Genomic DNA, 17422 nt, shown 5'->3' with positions numbered 1-17422 from the left:
TGTTCATATGAATCACTGTCGTTCTCTCAGAGCATTTATATTTTAAAATAATACAAAGAATATATTTTAGGAATTGAGTTTGTCTGGCTGAACCCATTGAGTTCCTAGCTTAAAACTTCCTTGCTGTTGATGCAACTCTCTGATGCAGAACTAAACCTTTTGGACTACAGTGTTTTGCATTCAGAAGTCTCTAGAATGCTGCCATTAGTAAATATAGTTGTTTGCTTATATGTATTAAATTTAACCCAATGCATATAATGTCTAGACCTGATCGGTTTGGTTTCCGACATTCTGCCTACTTCCTCAAACTATTTACTATTTAGTTCAAGGGTTTATTCATTTCTTCACACCATGGACCTAGATCCAACTATTTGATAGTTCGATTGATGGGCCATGAATCCAATTTTTCTAGAGCTAACCCATGTGTTACTAGAGGTTTAATTCTGCATACTTTCATTCTGTTTATGCACTCCAATGGAAAAATGATTTTGAGCAAGTACTAAGCAAAATAGCTAGTGAACTTACCGAAACCCTTTCTGGGCATAGCTCAACTCATGGTGCAAATCCATTAGCAAAGTCATAATTTATTTATAACACAATAGTAATCCATTGAATTTTAAGATTACATTTTCAATCTGATGATATAATAAATAGTGCAAAACAGTTCTTGGCATCTTCAATTGTGAAAGAACAATCAAGTTGTTTAGAGAGAAACCCCTTATTATATATGTGCAAGCTTGAATGTGACCATGTCTCTTTGCTTCCAATACCCAATCTTAAAAGTTAAGAAGCAATTACATGATACAACACCTTGGAGACTCCAATTGAAATGTGTTGGGATACCATTTAATCCAAAAGAATAAACTTATGAGTTTGGGCCCAACTATGTTATATTAAATATTCGCTCTTGTCATTATTATTTAACTAGTCACAAACCCACATGTTGCGCGTGATAATATTTTTTTGGTGATCTCATTATATATATATATATATATATATATATATTTAAAACCTTACATGTTACTTTTTTTCAGACCTTTACACACACACACATCTAAAATGTGAATCTTTACATATACCTTTAAGTAAACTATATATATATTCCACTTCATTAGATGTGCTAAACCATAGACTACTACTCCTAATGATAATTGCTAACTAATTTTATCTTTTATTTTTTAATTATCTCATTTATAACGCTTCTTACCATTATATATTTACTAACCAATGATTTGCATAACAAAGACGTTAAATGAGGATAACATCGTTCATTAGATTTTCAAAAAGTAACAGTGTTTGAAGATTTTAAAATTTATATAAGGTTAAATGAAATGTCAAAAAAAGATTTTAAATTTCCTAACTTTATTTCTTATGCAATTTCTATTAGTATTGGAGAACATCACCTTTTTAGTTATGATTGGAAATATGGTTTCCATGATTAAAGTTTGGTTAGTTTTTAAGTTTAAATTTAGTACTATGATTGTATTTTTTTAGAAAATTATGGCTTGGAGTCTAATTTGTATTAAGGTTTGAGGTCTCATGCAAAATGGTCCAAATGAGAGAAATGAGCCAAAGAGAGACTGAAGTTTAGCTAATTTCATATTGAGCTTATTGATGACTTTGTTCCTCAATTACACGGAATGATTACGAATAAAAGTTTTTAACAAATACAATGAAATTTTTCATTACAAGGAAACATCTATCTTGGAATTAGCCTTAACAAAAATCCTAATAGATTGTTTAAGGCTTTAACAACTTGTGGCTAAATGGAGTGGTTTTGTTGTAGGTTGAGTTGTGAGTATGGATTTGGAGCTTGGATCGCTTGTGTGATGGTTTTGGTTAGAGAGCTTTCATGGCCTTTGTCTGTTTGTCAGTATTGGGTAGGTTTTAAGTTGTAAGGGACTGGGTGTTAGTTGGGCCGAGTGTGCATTGGATCTCAAATCTTTTGTTTTTTCCATGGTTTGAGAGTCTATGTTGTCCATCTAAGAAGACAGTGGCACAATGCCAATCAAACAAATGGTTTGGGTGGTTCCAATGATAGCCCATAATATAGGCTTAGCACAACAGTAAGAAAAAGTTGTCTATCTCTCGGGTACATTTGAATCGAGGGTTAGAAAAGTAGGAGGATTTAAAATAAAAAAGTGAGAAAAAATGAGAGTATTGAAGAGATTTGAGTTTTCTCTTATGTGTGTTTAGTTGGGAGGATGAAAAGGTAAAGAGATAGAAAACTCATTTGTTTGGTTGAGAAGAAAAATGAAAAAATGGAAAATAAAATTAGTATAAATTTATAATTATATCTCCATTATAAATTTGAAAAAGGGGAGAAAAGTAAAATTTATAAACTGGGTAACCAAAATTAATCAAATGTTGATGGGCTAGAGTGTGAGAGTGAGAGCCAGAAATCTGTCATACTTGAGCTTTGAAGCGTGAGAGAGAGAGAAAAGGGAGGGGATAAAGCAAAGTAATGTGATTGTGACTTGTATTAATTTACACGGTACTTTAGTTCAGAAATCTTAAAAAAAAAAAAAAATTATGTGCCGATTTTCCATTTTACCCCTTTTAGTCACCCCCTAGTCCTGTGCTATGATCCAAGGCAGATTTGTCCATTACCAACGGCTCTAAATCAAAATAGGCTCCACCACCTTAAACTCTCACTTCAGCCCATGAAAGGGAGGAGAGCTGAGAGTCCATTGGACATGAAAACCTACTTAAACAAAACTAATATCTTCTCCTAAAAAAAATTAGTATTACTGTTGAAATTATTAATTATTAATTTTTAATGAATTATGGCCTTTAGTCTAATTCCTATTAGGTTTGAAGTTTCATGCAAAAATGTTAGCTAATTTCACCATGAGCTTATTGATGACTTTGTTCCTCAATTGAATATTGAGTTTTGTCCAAACTTGTAAATTTTTTCTTATATTCGCTTGACAAATCATAAGTGCATTTGACCAAAATTTGTAAATGTGTAGAGTGAAGTTGAGTGAACAACAACCTTTTGTCTTCATCCTCAATTACACCGAATGAACAATTACAAATAAAAGTTCTTAGACAAATACTTGCAACAAAACTTTCATTACAAAGAAATTTCCATCTTGGAATTTAGCCTTCATAAAAGTCCAAACATGATAGTCCACTTGTTGGGTAATTATCAAATTTCCATCATGGAATTTAGTTATGCCTTGCTTCAATAATTAAGATAAGAAGAAGAATTTCATCAAAAAAAAAAAAAAAAGATAAGAAGAAGTTTCATAATTGGACCACCTACTAGTCCACTTGTTGGGTAATTGTCATGTTCACAACTTTGCTTACATAATAATATCTTTCTACCTAATACTCCACTCCTACAATTATATCAACATTTTGTACTCTCTACAATTTCTCTTCTATTCTCTGTTCTCCTCTTCAACCGACTGTCTCTCTCTCTCTCTCTCTCTCTCTCTCTCTCTCTCTCTCTCTCTTCATCTCATCGACCTTGACAAAGTGATCAGCATCCTTAAGGTCCTCTCTCTTCTCTTATTCAATACTCTATGTGAATTCTCTGGTTTTATTTAATTAAATTTATATTTGATTTGTGTTCAATTTCTGTTTGAGTGATGGGAAAACAGCGGAAAAGGGGAGAAAAGTAAAATTTATTTCTGGGTTTTTTGTGTTTTCCTGTTTTATATCTGAATTTATCCTCTTGTAGTAGTTGTGAGATTGTCAAAAAAAAAAAAAATGTTTTGCTAAGATAAAATAGTGTTTGTGTAGCAGTAGCTTCTTTCTTGATTTCAATGCAGTAATAATAATTTTTAGGACGCAATTTTTTTTTTTTTTTAAGACTCACTAAAATTTCAGACTTATAAAAATTATAATTGATAAAGAGGCATAGTTGCTAGTTTGAATTGGTAAAAAAATTGTATAATTGATGTCAAAAAGTGGCTTTCTATGAAGGTTCTTTTCTCTCAAATCTCATTTTCAGTGGTTTTTCATAAAAAATGTTAGGAAAAGAGAGATACCACTTGTATACCTACTTTGTTTTGCTGAAAAAATAAAAATTTTCTTGGGTCTTTGTTATTTCCTTAATTTTTTTCTTTAATAAATAAATTTGATAACATCCAATCTTACTTTTAAGTTTTGAGTTTTAAAAGAAAAAAAAATTGTTGACTTGACCCATAACAGTTTTATATATATATATATATATCTATATAATAACTAATAGTCGAAACGTTTGACTTTTTGTTAACCTCTCCTCATTGTACCACGTGGCTACATAAATTAATTCCACATCTATGATTAAAAACACAACAATTGTATCTTTTCTTTTTTTAAGAAACAACACAATTGTATCTTTTCAATTAAACGTTTACATTAAAAAAAAAAAAACTGCTTATTATTATAAACTAGAGACACAACTCTTGGGGCAGTAGTTATAAATAAAACATCACTTCTTTTTTTATATTTTTCTCATTGAACATTCTTCTTTCCTTTCTCTCTCTCCTTCTATCTGAAATTTAGTATTTGCAATAGGACTTCTCTTTTTGATAGCACCAGCTAGCAAGTTCCAAAATAAGTTTAAAGGTCAAATACCTCTCCTCAAATGTATGGTAAATAAAAAGTGGGTTAACGTAGCATAGTATTTGTTTCATAAACTCAAAGGATTTGCGTGAGTTTTAAGTATATGTTATTGTGCGATTTATTTTCATATTTGCGTTAATATTACTTTCGGTGGTGATATTGATTTTGATGTTGGATTACATAGTAACATAACTGGTTTATTCTTTTCTAATATTATTCCTTTTTCAAACAACAACCTTAGACAATCTCACAGTGCAACAATAAAACGAATACAGTAAATAGAGTTTGATATAGAGAAGTATATATGAAACTATCAAATTGGTTTTGAGTTACTATTTGGGGGATTCTTTGGGTGACTTATATGTATTTATTTATTGCATGAAACCGCCTAATTGATTTATTGGCTATATGTATTTGATGAGAATACATGTCTAAGTTGGAAGCCATTAATTCTTTTTATTTCATGAAACCACGAATGGTTTGATGACCCAAGCCTTGTACCGGTTTGGGTTAATTAATGGTGGAAAAGAAAGAAACAGGTTTCATTATAATTTTATAAAAGGTATGATTCTTGACTTATGTGCAAGATTGTAATGGCAAGAGTTAATGGCATGCAATCTATGAGTGATATATATGGGAAATGCTAACGAGTGCCCTTAGGACACTAGTTAAGGATTCAGTTAAAAAAAGTTTTTATAAGAAAAGAAAAAAAACAAGTAATGTTTTGACAGTTTTTTTTTTATTTATTTCCTATAAAAGTGATATTAAAACTTTCTTAAAATGAATTCTTAACCAGTGTCCTAAGGGCACTCATTTGCATGACCCAATATATACATATATATATATATATATATATATATATATGTATATATACACACAGTTGATATCTTTTGTTAAATTCGTTAGCTGTGTATTTGGCAATATATGATGGATATGTTATGAAATATTGCATGGATGTAAATGACAGTTAAACATGTCATTAATGCTAATACCTTAGCTTTGGCCTTTTATGTGCAAAGGTGTATGGGTTTGATGAATAAAGAAAATTTGGTCAATATAATAGAGTCAAATATTTTGAATCTATTTTATTAGACTCAATTTTGGCGTGACTACCAATTTTGTTATTGGTTAGCCTTTTTACTAATTCATCAAGGGACTCGTTAAAATAGCATGATGAGAGCTATTGTTAGTAATTTCAAAAAATTGGAGTATAAGCCCAATATTTGGATGCGTCGAATTTGAAAAAAAAAAAAAAAAAGCGGATTGCACACTAATGGGGCTTGTATAATATAAAAGCAAAATGTTAGACTTTTTGTTGACCACTTCTTATTGCACCATGTGGCTATATTAATTTATGTCATGTATATATTTAAAAACACTGTAATAAACACATTTTCAATTAACAGACACATTTTTATTCAATATGCTCATTTTAGGTCAATAGGCACATTTTCATTCAATAGGAACATTTTTGGTCAATAGACACATTTTGGTATGTCCAATATGAAGGGTTATAACTTTTCAATAAGCAACTTTCGGTATATCAAATTTGAATGGTTATAACTTTTCAATAGGAAACTTTTGGTATATATATTATAACCTATCTTATATATATATATATATATATATATATATCTCTAATTAAGCTAGAGACGCAATATTCTGTCTCTTATTTATTCCCACAAAAAACTAATAAATAAAACATCATTTCTTTCTTTTGTATAACTAATAACACTTTGTGCTATTTCTTTTAATATCATTTTTTTTTTAAAAAAAAATGTATTTTTGCTTACTACTGCAACTCAAAAATGATGTTTTTTTTCCCCTTGAAACTCATTCAGTAGTTATTCCCGTGCATCGCACGGGTTAGCGACTAGTATATATATATATATATATATAATCATTACGGTTAAAATGTTTATTCATATTAATGGACCAATGATCTGACTTTGTCTGACTAAACCAATGAGTTCCTAGCTTGAGACATCCTTGCTATCTCTAAAACTGGTCGGTTTGGTTTCTTTTTTTTTTCCCCATAAAAAAAGTATGTTTGTAGTAAGAGATAATGTCATCCATTAATGGTAAATCTCTAGTGACTATTATTACTTATTTGACCACTATAATGTAACAAACAACACAATAAAAATGAGTCCATACTTATTCTCCTCTTATACCAAATATTAAATTACAAATGTTTTTCTCTTAATATTTTTATTATTATGTTACATCTAATTGTTGGCATGTTAGGGAATCATTGTGAAATGGATCAAATTACTATTACCTCCATTCAATGTCGCTGGTCCTATTAAAAAATCCGACTTTTTATGGGAACAACATTTAATGCTATGTATTTTTTGTTTTTACAAAGAATAATGCATTGTCTTTAATTATAAAGGTAAAATAAAGGGAAAGTTGAGAAATTTATTTATTGACTTTAAAATAGAGGACAATCTTATGGGACTACTAGAGGGCCAAGAATTTGGAATAGATGAAGTATTCTTTTTGGGAAAACTAAAAGGATGCGTCATTTTAGCTGTGATTGATCAACGGTGTGAGGATACAATGAGTGCATGCAGCATGCATTGACATGGGGAAGGGTTTATCCTATATATAAAGATCAAGAGGTTTGATACGTAGAAAAAATTTATTAAAAGCACAACGTTTATTTTGTAGTGATAAATACAATTATATAATTTTAAGTTTGCAAGGTCGATTCTTGGATGTAAAGGGCACTTCCATGCCTACTTTGTTTATAAAAGAAAAAAGAGTTGTTGACTTAACTGAAAACAGGGGATGTATTCCTCCACATCAAATCGTTCTCTTCTTCTCATTTTTTTTCCTTTTAATTTCTCTTTTAAACTTAATTGAATGTACTTTTTTCTTAATCTTTATTGTAGTTCAAGATTTGCCAATATATTTCTAATGGCTGCCATTAGCACTCAATCTGCCTCATCTTCGTCATCAATTTCTTCTTCAACACCACAATGGAAATACGATGTCTTTCTCAGCTTTAGAGGTGAGGACACACGCAATAGATTTATTGACCATCTATATGTTGCCTTAAAACAAAAGGGCATTCTCACCTTTAGAGACGAGGAAAAACTTGAGACAGGAAAATCTATTTCATTAGAACTTTTGAAAGCAATAGAAAAATCAAGGTTTGCAATTGTCATTCTTTCAAGAAACTATGCATCTTCTACATGGTGTTTGGATGAACTTGTAAAGATCATTAGGTGCATGAAAGAGATGAAGATGATGGTTCTACCAATTTTTTATGATGTGGATCCATCTACTATACGAAAGCAAATGGGTACTTTTGCCCAAGCCTTTGCTAAACATGAAGAAAATTTCAAGGACTGCATAGACAAGGTGCAAGCATGGAGAACTGCTTTGAGAGAAGTAGCCAATATCAAAGGATGGCATGTACAAGATAGGTAATCCAATTTGTCATTTCTTTCTTTCAAATATTCACATAACACCCACCTCATATATAGCATTGTTTTGAACCTTATGTAGACCTATATACATGTCTGTAGTTCTTTCAAGTTTTGTCTTAAGCGAATCAATTTTCAATTAGCATAATAGCAAATTGGATTTCTTACCTTTTACTAATGTGTTTATTGCGGTTTACACTAACTACATATTTTTGTTTCTTCATTGCAGGCCTGAGTCACAAATTATCCAGAACATTGTGGGAGAATTGTGGCATAAATTAAGTTATGCATTCTCAGAATGTACCGAAAACCTAGTAGGAATAATTTGTCAAGCGGAGAAATTGGAGTCATGTTTGGATTTAGGGTCAAACAATGTTCGCATGGTAGGGATTTGGGGGATGGGAGGAATAGGTAAAACAACTCTTGCTAGAGTTGTGTTTCGTATGGTTTCAAATAAGTTTGAAGATAAGTTTGAAGGTTGTTGTTTTCTTGCTAATGTTAGGGGAGTTTGTGAAAAAGTTGGTTTAGTTCGATTACAAAAACAACTCATTCTTCAAATTTTGAATGAAAATATGGGTGTGGAAGATGTTAATGAAGGAGTTTTTGTGATCAAGAACAGGTTACGTCATAAAAAAATTCTTCTTGTTCTTGATGATGTAGATCAATTAGACCAATTAAATAAGTTAGCAGGGGATCATAATTGGTTTGGTTTAGGTAGTAGAGTTATCATAACAACAAGAGATAAGCATTTGCTACAGACTCTTGGAGTAGATGAAATATATGAGGCTAATGGATTGACACATGATGAATCTCTTCATCTTTTGAGTTTGAAAGCATTTAAAAAAGATCATCCACCCGAAGATTATCTAAAGTTGTCCAGGGATTTTGTATATTATGCTAATAACCTTCCTTTAGCTATTGAGATTTTGGGTTCTTTTTTGTTTGGTAGAAGTATCCATCAATGGAAAAGTACATTAAATAGGATAAAACAGTTTCCTGAAAAAGATATTCTCCAAGTACTTAGAATAAGTTTTGAAGGACTACATGAAACAGAGAAGGAAATATTCCTAAATATTGCTTGTTTCTTTAATCATGAGGGGAAAAATGATGTAGTAGAAATACTAAATTATCTTGACCTTTTTCCAGATGTTGGATTAGGGGTTCTTTTTGATAAATCTCTTGTTAAATTTCGGGGTTCTACCTTGTGGATGCATGATTTGCTTCAAGAAATGGGCAAGAACATAGTTTATGAAGAGTGTCCTAAAGAGCCTGGAAAACGTGGCAAATTCTGGCTGTTTAAGGAGATTAACGATGTACTGACAAAAAATACGGTAAGCAGTTATTTAGAAAACTAGATCATGTATCCTATTATATTATTCAAGGTGAAAACTTCAATACAATACTTTAGGTTCAATATATTAGTTTCCCAAATGAAATTCACTCGCTTGCTTGGATTGACCAATAAAATACAGTGTTATCATTTTCAAGGATGATTAAATTAAATTCAACTATGAGTTCGAATTTTATTGGGAAACCTAATGAACTGCATCTAAGGTATTGTATTTGTACCTAAGCTTTAAAAGAGTAAACTTAGAGTAGCTTTAGTAATCTTACATTTTGCAATTCAGTAATTTGTTCTCTTCATGATTACTAGGGAACAAAAGCAATTAAAGGCATAGTCTTAAAGTTGCATAAACAAAAAGAGGTATATTGGAATCCTAAATCCTTTTCAAAGGTTCATGATCTTAAATTGCTCATAATTGATAATGTTCACCTTTTACACGAGCCCAAATATCTTCCTAATGCCTTGAGATTTCTTGATTGGAGTGAATACCCTTCAAAATATTTTCCACCAAGTTTCCAACAAAAGGTAATTTATGTACCTTTACAACTTTAATTTTAAGTTTTCATTAAACCGTATGATTTTGTAGAAGCTAATTTTTTTTTATTTTCCTTTTTGTATTTTTACAGTCTTTTGATAGTTTGAAGTTCATCAAATTGAAGAAATCACTAAAATTGATTGAAACTCCTGACTTCAACGAAATCCCAAATCTTGAGAAATTGGATCTTGAGGGTTGTATAAATTTACGTTCCTTGCACCCATCAATTGGAGTTCATCAAAAACTCACTTTTCTTAACCTAGAAGGTTGCAAAAACCTCAGAAGTCTTCCAAGCAAGTTTGAAATTGAGTCTCTTGAGATCCTTATTCTTTCTGGTTGCTCAAATTTAAAAAGAATTCCAGAGTTTGGAGAAAATATGAAAAATGTATCAAAGCTTTACTTGGATGGCACTGCTATTACAAAATTACCAACATCAATTGAAAATTTGACTGGGCTTGTTTCATTGAATGTAAAAGATTGCAAAAATCTCATGTCTCTTCCTAGCACCTTTTTTAATATGAAGTGGCTCGAAGATCTCAGTCTTTCTGGATGCTCAAAAGTACAGGAAAACTTGGTGACTGAGAAAAGGGTAGAAGAGGTTGATGTGAGTGGAACTGCCACAGGACTTATGGCTTATTCCAATACTCTTTTTCAAACTCTTAAAACACTAGCTTTGGGTGGATTTAAGCCGAGAAGTTCCAATCGCATGGGCTTGTTAACGACTTCTTTATGGGGCTTGTGTTCTTTGACCAGTCTGAATCTAAGTTATTGCAATCTCAATGCAATCCCCAATGATATTTGTCGCTTATTCTCTTTACAATATTTATATCTAAGTGGCAATAATTTTAGTTGTCTTCCAGAAAACATTGCTCAACTATCTAGGCTGTATCGGTTGGAGGTGAACAATTGTACGAGTCTTCTATCATTGCCAAAGCTTCCATTAAATATTTCTTTTATTTTGGGAAAGGGTTGTACCTCACTAGAAACGCTACCAGATCTATTACCACCAAATTCTCCATTTAAGCGTTACCTCTACCTTACAAATTGCAGTAAATTGGCTGAGAATCAAGGCTTCATTGACAATGGATTGCTGTTTTTTGCAGCGATAATAAGTTCCCTTCGGTGCCCTCACTCTGATTCCCGTTACTACAGATATAACGGTGTTATCCCTGGAAGTGAAATTCCAAAGTGGTTTACGCAATTACGCATCAAAGTATTGGGGATGAGGTTAGTATTCAAGAACCTAATTCTCTTTTGTGTAATGAGTGGATCGGGATTGTTGTTTGCGCTGTATTTTGTTCTCATCCACATCACCAAATCCTAAAAGAAGGTTTACTTAGCTGTTGGTTGATAGTCAACGGAAAACAAATGAGTAACGCACCAGGCACGCTCAACTTTGTTCCTTTATCGGATCACACTTGGCTTCCTCAATTCTATGAGGAGGAAGAAATGAAGAAATCTTAATGTATGTGCATGTATGCAAGCCATTACATATTATACATGAACAAAAGCTTAATGTAGATATTGAAGCTCCTAAGTCCTAACACCAAGAAAAGTGACTTTGTACCTTTTCATAGCATTGTAAAATGAATGCTATTTACATATAAATTGATAAGCAAAAGAATCTATTATTGATCTAGAAACTCCAGGAAAGCCTCCTTGACATACCATACATTCTCTAACTTCAAACTATTTGGATGGTCGAAATGACAGCCTCTTCTTAATAAAATGTGTATGTTTTTGTATTTAAAAAATCAATTTAAAAAAAAAATGAAGGAAAAATCAAAAATGGGGATCATGAGAATGACACATATCAACTAAACAACAAAAATATATATTCCAGCTTTCCAAATGTTCCCTATTGGCTATTACATAGCATCTTCTAGTTTGTCCTGCATTTTCTTCATAGCATCTTCAAGCTTTGAGATTTCTCTTTGTTAGTATTATGAGAATTTACAAATAGGTGGCAGAGTTGGTCAATTGAGAGGCTGTGGTGAAGGACATTGAACGGTTTACAAATGTTTGTGTTTGACAGGTGGAAGGATTCCCTGCAGAGTCTTGATCCCTAGCAACCCTTGCCCCTAAATTCTTTATGAACATTAGCTTGGATAACATGCAGCAAACTTTGAATCTTATACTCTTTGATGCTTGTGCTGTTTTGGTTCCTTCGTTTCAAAATGTATGAAAATAGAAAGGCAAGACAAAGAACTTTGTGGTGTTTTGAATGCAGTAGAAATCATGTGTTGGAAAGCAAGTAAACATTGAAACTGGAAGCTTTTACAGCCAAAGGTACATAGATTTATTGTTCTATCTGATGTTCTTTTCTTACATTCAGAACTAGGTTTCTGGGTTGTCCTTATTTAAAAGTCCATAAGTACTAGCTCATTAGTACAGGCATGACACATTGGCAGGTAGTTCAAACTGAATAAACTAGAAGTCTAATTCTTATATATTTCCTTCTTGTCCTTTCCATATAATATGGTTTGCTTTATGTTAAAGTATGCAAAGGGGTTTTGTTTGTTTGGAATTATTAACAGGCTTTTTTTTTTTTTTGGGTTTGATCTGTCCATTAGAACTGATTTCATTCAGCCTACTAAATTCAGGCATGGATCAAGAGCTGGCTGACCAGGGGAAATTTAAAGAACTTTAAGTTCTTCTAGGTATTGTTTGTCTTTATTTTATGGTCTATTTGGTCTTGTAGGAACAAGGCAAGGGAGATCCTTTCCCTGCCACAAATGTGGTCATGCATAGTAAAAATTTGATTTCTATGTGCAAGGTAGCTAACAGTTAAGAACTAAAGGATAGCATCCATAGTAGTAAAATACGCAAAGTCCAGACCTTTATAGAATCTTCCAACTGGCAACCAATCCTGCTTGAGGAGAGCTGCAAGGGTAGAAGAACAAAATGGAGGGGATTCATTCAGTTTTGATTGTAAACATAAAGATGGTTCCATTTCTGGTTGTTTGAACTGGACTAGGGAGTCTGGAATAGAAGTAACACAGAGGTGGCAGATCGAGCTGATGAAGGACATTCAGATGTTTAGGAACCAGTTGACAGATGTTTTGGGTTTGGAGAGGAGTTCAGACGTCTTCTGACAAAGCTTCAATCTCCAGCAACCATTGCTCCTAACTTCTTTATGAACTTTAGCTTCGATAACAAAGTTGTTGAATAGAATTGTACAATAGTTGTTGATGATTCTGCTTTCTTTAAACGGCACAGTTTTTACTAATTAAATGCCACGACAGTAGAGTGACGCCCTTTCATTAATTTGATAGTTTTCGCTTGATAGCTGTTGGTCCTTTCCAGTTGTCAATGCCTCGTTGGCTCCACGTTATTTGTAAAGTTTGTTAGTTAATTAGTCTGGTAGATCAGTTTGGGCAGTTTTCGGGAAGTTAATTTCTGGGTAATCACGTAGCCTCTATTTTGTACATAATTGCATATATAAACAAGGAAAGTTTGGGTCGAGTGCCTAGAGTGCACCCGATCTATTGCAATGACAACACGTGGTCAAAACTGAAACACATGTTACCATCACAATAGATTCAGTGCCCTGGTTGTAAACAGATCTCTATTTCTAATTATCATTGAGTGAACTTCATTTTTCCTCAATCAATTTTCTGTTGCTTTCTCTCTCTGTTTTACCTTTTTTTTTATTTACTTTGTTACCGTGAAATTCAATGAGAGTTTCTGTGCAAATTGTTGTAGATCTAAGTGATCATGATAGATTTTGTTGGAAGTATCCTCTCATTTGGAAACTTTTAAGTGTCAATTTTTTCTTTTTTTGTGGAAAATAATTAATAATGCTTTTTACGTGTGATGTGTGGTGAATATGAGGAAACTAATAATGCTTTTATGTGTCATATTTGTTTTTCTCTTGTCAAATTGCATGAGCAATTTGCTTTGATTCTTAGCAACCCCAATCAAAGAGGGTGTGATTAAAATGATGGTTGAATGTTCTATCGTTCAACCTAAATTCATTGTAGAATTTAGCTGAAAGTGAATGTTTAATTCTATGGAAGTATTAGAAGATGGCAGTCAAGAGAAATGGATACACAGTGTCATTGGTGCTGATGGAGAATAAAAACTTGTTGCAAAAGCTTCTCAAAGATGATTGCATATATTAGAGTCTGGAACCTGTTTTTGAAGATGCATGGGTATTAAGGAGGAATTTTGGTAACGTACTTGAATACGTAAATATAGGATACTGGAATGGATAGTTAAATTAGTTTCAAATGCTGCTTCGGATTAAGCTAATGTAGCCTGGTCGGGGCATAGGCTGTAATGTTTATGTAGTTGTCAGACTTTGTATAATGTTTATGTTGTTGCCTTACTCCTCAATAACCCAACATGTCCTAGATTTTCTATCCACTTTCCTTCTAAGTTTCCAAGATAGCTTAGCCATATTAGATTATCAAAAATGTTGGTGCAAATTGGTTTACACGGAACACAACAATATCAATTCAAAATCTCAGATGTCCGAACCATGTTACCATTAGAAACTCGGGCCTAGTGAAAACGTACACATGGGCTCAAGAGCGTGCTAGACTATTCTTATCTTGTAAAGATGGATGAGAGCTATGGGCATATGTGATTAGAAAAACATAATTCACTAGTCTAATTGTTTTGGCAAGCAATCCCATACGCATAGGGAGTTGCTGGCGCTAGAAAACATAAATTCTTGCCAAAGTAGAAGGGACTCTATAAATTGCTTAAGAAATTTGAATTCTTAAACGATTAAAATGAAACTTCCATCTTGGAATTAGTCAACATAAAAATTATAATAGATTGTTTAAGGTTTAGCTACTTTCTATTTTGGTGCTAATAAAGGCTTTATCAAGTTGTGGCTGGATGGGGTGGTTTTGTTGTTGGAGGGCTTTCATGGCCTTGGCAGTATTGGGTGGGTTATAAGGGACTGGTATTGGTTGGACCGAGGGAGCCAGCAATGACCCCGACTTTTCAAAGTATATTCTGCTAATAATTTTTTTTTAACCTCCCTTTACATTTAATATACACACACACACACAAACACCTTTTGATGTATTAATGTCTCATTTTATTTTTTTTAATATCTACAAACACCATTTTATTTTATTTTTAATTTCTACAAACACCATTTTACAATATATATATATATATATATATAATCACCATTTTATTTTTTTAGGACACAAAGTGATGATGAACTACAATATAATGGAAAAATTGACATTTTATGCTTACTAGATGTAATAAATTTTAATAGCAATATTTGACATGATTAAGGCACACAAAATATAACATTCAATTCAGGGGATAATTAATTAAAAAAATAATTCAGATTCTACAAAAAGGAATTGAAACATACCTCTTCAAAGTGTTTTTGTCTTGATTTTATTTCTTCTTTTCTTGATTATTAGAAATGAATTGAAGAGATGGAAAGATTTCTTAAAGAGCATAGATTACTTTTTAATTTTTTTTGCTTTTTCCTTTTTTTTTTTTCTCAGTGTCTTTGAATATAGGAGATGATAAAATTTCTTAAAGCACATAGATTCCTTCTTCCTTCTTCTTTTTCTTCTTTTTTATTCTCATATTTTATTTCTTAATATTTTTGACGACAACAATAATGATCTTATAATAATTTTAGGAAAGAGAATCAAACTCAAATTAGAATTTCAAATTAGAGTTTCAATTTTGCACCATGTGTGCTAAATTATTTATTCTTAAAGATTTTTATTTCTTAATTTTAGAATCAAATGTGAGACCACATCATAAATATTCATTAAAGTGTGTTATTAAATACAAAAATCAAAAAGTCTAGAATAAATGAATAGTAAAAAAAAGTGTTTCACAATAATATAAAAAAAAAATGAACAATTTACATTTTATACCTAATTATATCCTTACAAAATTTTTTAAAGAGTTAAGAAAATATAAAAATGACTATTAATAGTATTTAAATTATATGTAGAAATTATATTATACATCTTATTGTATATTTTTAAGTGTATCCATGCATATGTATAGGGTTACAAGCTAGTCTATATATATAAAAATAGGTAAAGTAAAGAGAAAATCCAATTAAATTTCAAATTGGAATTCAATTAGAGTCTAATTTTGTACCACATGTCCCATTTAATCTAAGTTTTTAATTTTTTGTGCAAAGTGAGTTAATTCAGTGTAAAAATTGAATTTCAATTGGAGTTTAATTTTGCACCATATATTTATCTAATCTAAGTTTTTTTTTTTTAATTTTTGTACCAAATGAATTAATTTAGTGTAGAAAACAAGGAATTCAATATAAATAAACCATAAAAAAACATAATCATATATAAAGGGGAATTTAATTATGGAATAAAATTTTAAATTCAATTAAAAAATATGATAAGCCAAGATTTTAATAGAGAATTTAAATATAAAATAAAATTTGAATTTATTTAAAATATATATATATATATATATTTATATTTAAACAATCACGTGTAATGTATGGTTTAAAAAAAATATAAACTAATATCGTGTATCATTTGAATTTCTTCTAAAAAAAATGTATAATTTGAATCGTATAATAATTTTACCCGTGCATATGTATAGAGCTACACCCTAGTTAATATCATATACTGTAGGAGTGAGGGCCCAAGATCATATATAGGGCTTTGGGTTTCACCCGGGACAATTGACAAGTCCGAGAAGAGGCAAATAGTTGTTAAGGGATCCCCAGTTAAAGTCTCATAAGTAGGGAATGAATGGAAGATGATCCAAATAGGAATACCTCCTCAGATACGACGAATGTAACTCAAGTGTGTACTCTAGCAATTAGAGTAACCCTCCAAAAGGCTCTAGCGATAGGAATGTGCCTCATGAACACACGAGATAGAAGGAAACTTAAAATATCTAAAGAAAAACTGCTACCACCGCATTAAATGCGTTGCAGCTACTTTTCTTTCTGCATTTATATGAAGAAGACCTCTGAACAGTGTTGCCTTGGTTACCACAACTTACAAAAAGCTAAAAGGGGTGCCTGATGGGACGGGCACACAAGTAGGGACTTAGATAATCAATAAGTGTAGGATCAAGATTGCCCAAAAGGGGCTATATAATGTGAGAAACCCTCCATGAGAAGGGGATCGAAAAATAGAGAGAAAAAATATTATAGCAATTTAAATCATTCGGATATCCAAGAGTGATCATTAGGCCAAAATTCCATACATTTTGTGCTTGGGCCACAAATTGTGACCCTCCATATACTGTATAATAAAGTTGGGCTTAAAAGCCGTGGTTGCGCCCAATGGCTTTACTAAATTGCAGAAATTTTTTTAGATTTAAAAAAAAGTATATATATAATTTTTTTTTCTTATCTTCTTCTCCTATAATTTCTAAGTTGATAAAAATATTAATTTAATTACAATCCAAACTCTTTATCTAATTTTTTATTTATTTAAATTATATTATCACATGTAAAAAAAAAAAAAAGAACAAGTAAAAATAAAAATAAAAAATCTACAACAATCTTCATCCAATCCTTTATTTTTATTTAAATTATATTACTACATGTAAAAAAAAAAAAAAAGCAAC

At 31.5% G+C, this 17422-nt stretch overlaps 3 protein-coding genes across 35 annotated transcripts in view; 2 read left to right on the top strand and 1 right to left on the bottom strand.

The window, feature by feature from the left end:
* Positions 1 to 11307, top strand: part of LOC126720428 (TMV resistance protein N-like) — a 128669-nt gene extending 117362 nt beyond the window's left edge. For 2 of the 14 annotated variants that reach the window (XM_050422904.1, XM_050422900.1), the window contains exons 2-5: positions 7455 to 7991; positions 8221 to 9322; positions 9646 to 9861; positions 9963 to 11303. In XM_050422904.1, coding sequence (XP_050278861.1) covers positions 7480 to 7991; positions 8221 to 9322; positions 9646 to 9861; positions 9963 to 11195 — 3063 coding nt within the window. In that variant the 5' untranslated portion in view covers positions 7455 to 7479 and the 3' untranslated portion in view covers positions 11196 to 11303. Of the gene's footprint in view, positions 1 to 1037; positions 3502 to 4509; positions 4598 to 6263; positions 7992 to 8220; positions 9323 to 9645; positions 9862 to 9962 lie in introns of those variants that run through there. The other 12 variants (XM_050422907.1, XM_050422901.1, XM_050422898.1 and 9 more) reach the window with 12 other exon arrangements.
* LOC126720431 (disease resistance protein RUN1-like) overlaps positions 1 to 13480 on the top strand; it is a 186940-nt gene extending 173460 nt beyond the window's left edge. For all 19 annotated transcript variants that reach the window (XM_050422920.1, XM_050422913.1, XM_050422916.1 and 16 more), the window contains one exon: positions 13327 to 13480. The gene's annotated coding sequence lies outside the window, so the exon portion shown is untranslated. The remainder of the gene's footprint in view (positions 1 to 13326) is intronic.
* Positions 1 to 17422, bottom strand: part of LOC126720435 (uncharacterized) — a 63598-nt gene that overhangs the window by 32862 nt on the left and 13314 nt on the right. The gene's annotated exons all lie outside the window — the stretch shown is intronic.

This window comes from Quercus robur, chromosome 4 (assembly GCF_932294415.1).
Source record: "Quercus robur chromosome 4, dhQueRobu3.1, whole genome shotgun sequence".
NCBI lineage: Eukaryota > Viridiplantae > Streptophyta > Magnoliopsida > Fagales > Fagaceae > Quercus > Quercus robur.
This window is presented reverse-complemented; position numbering and strand designations above follow the sequence as displayed.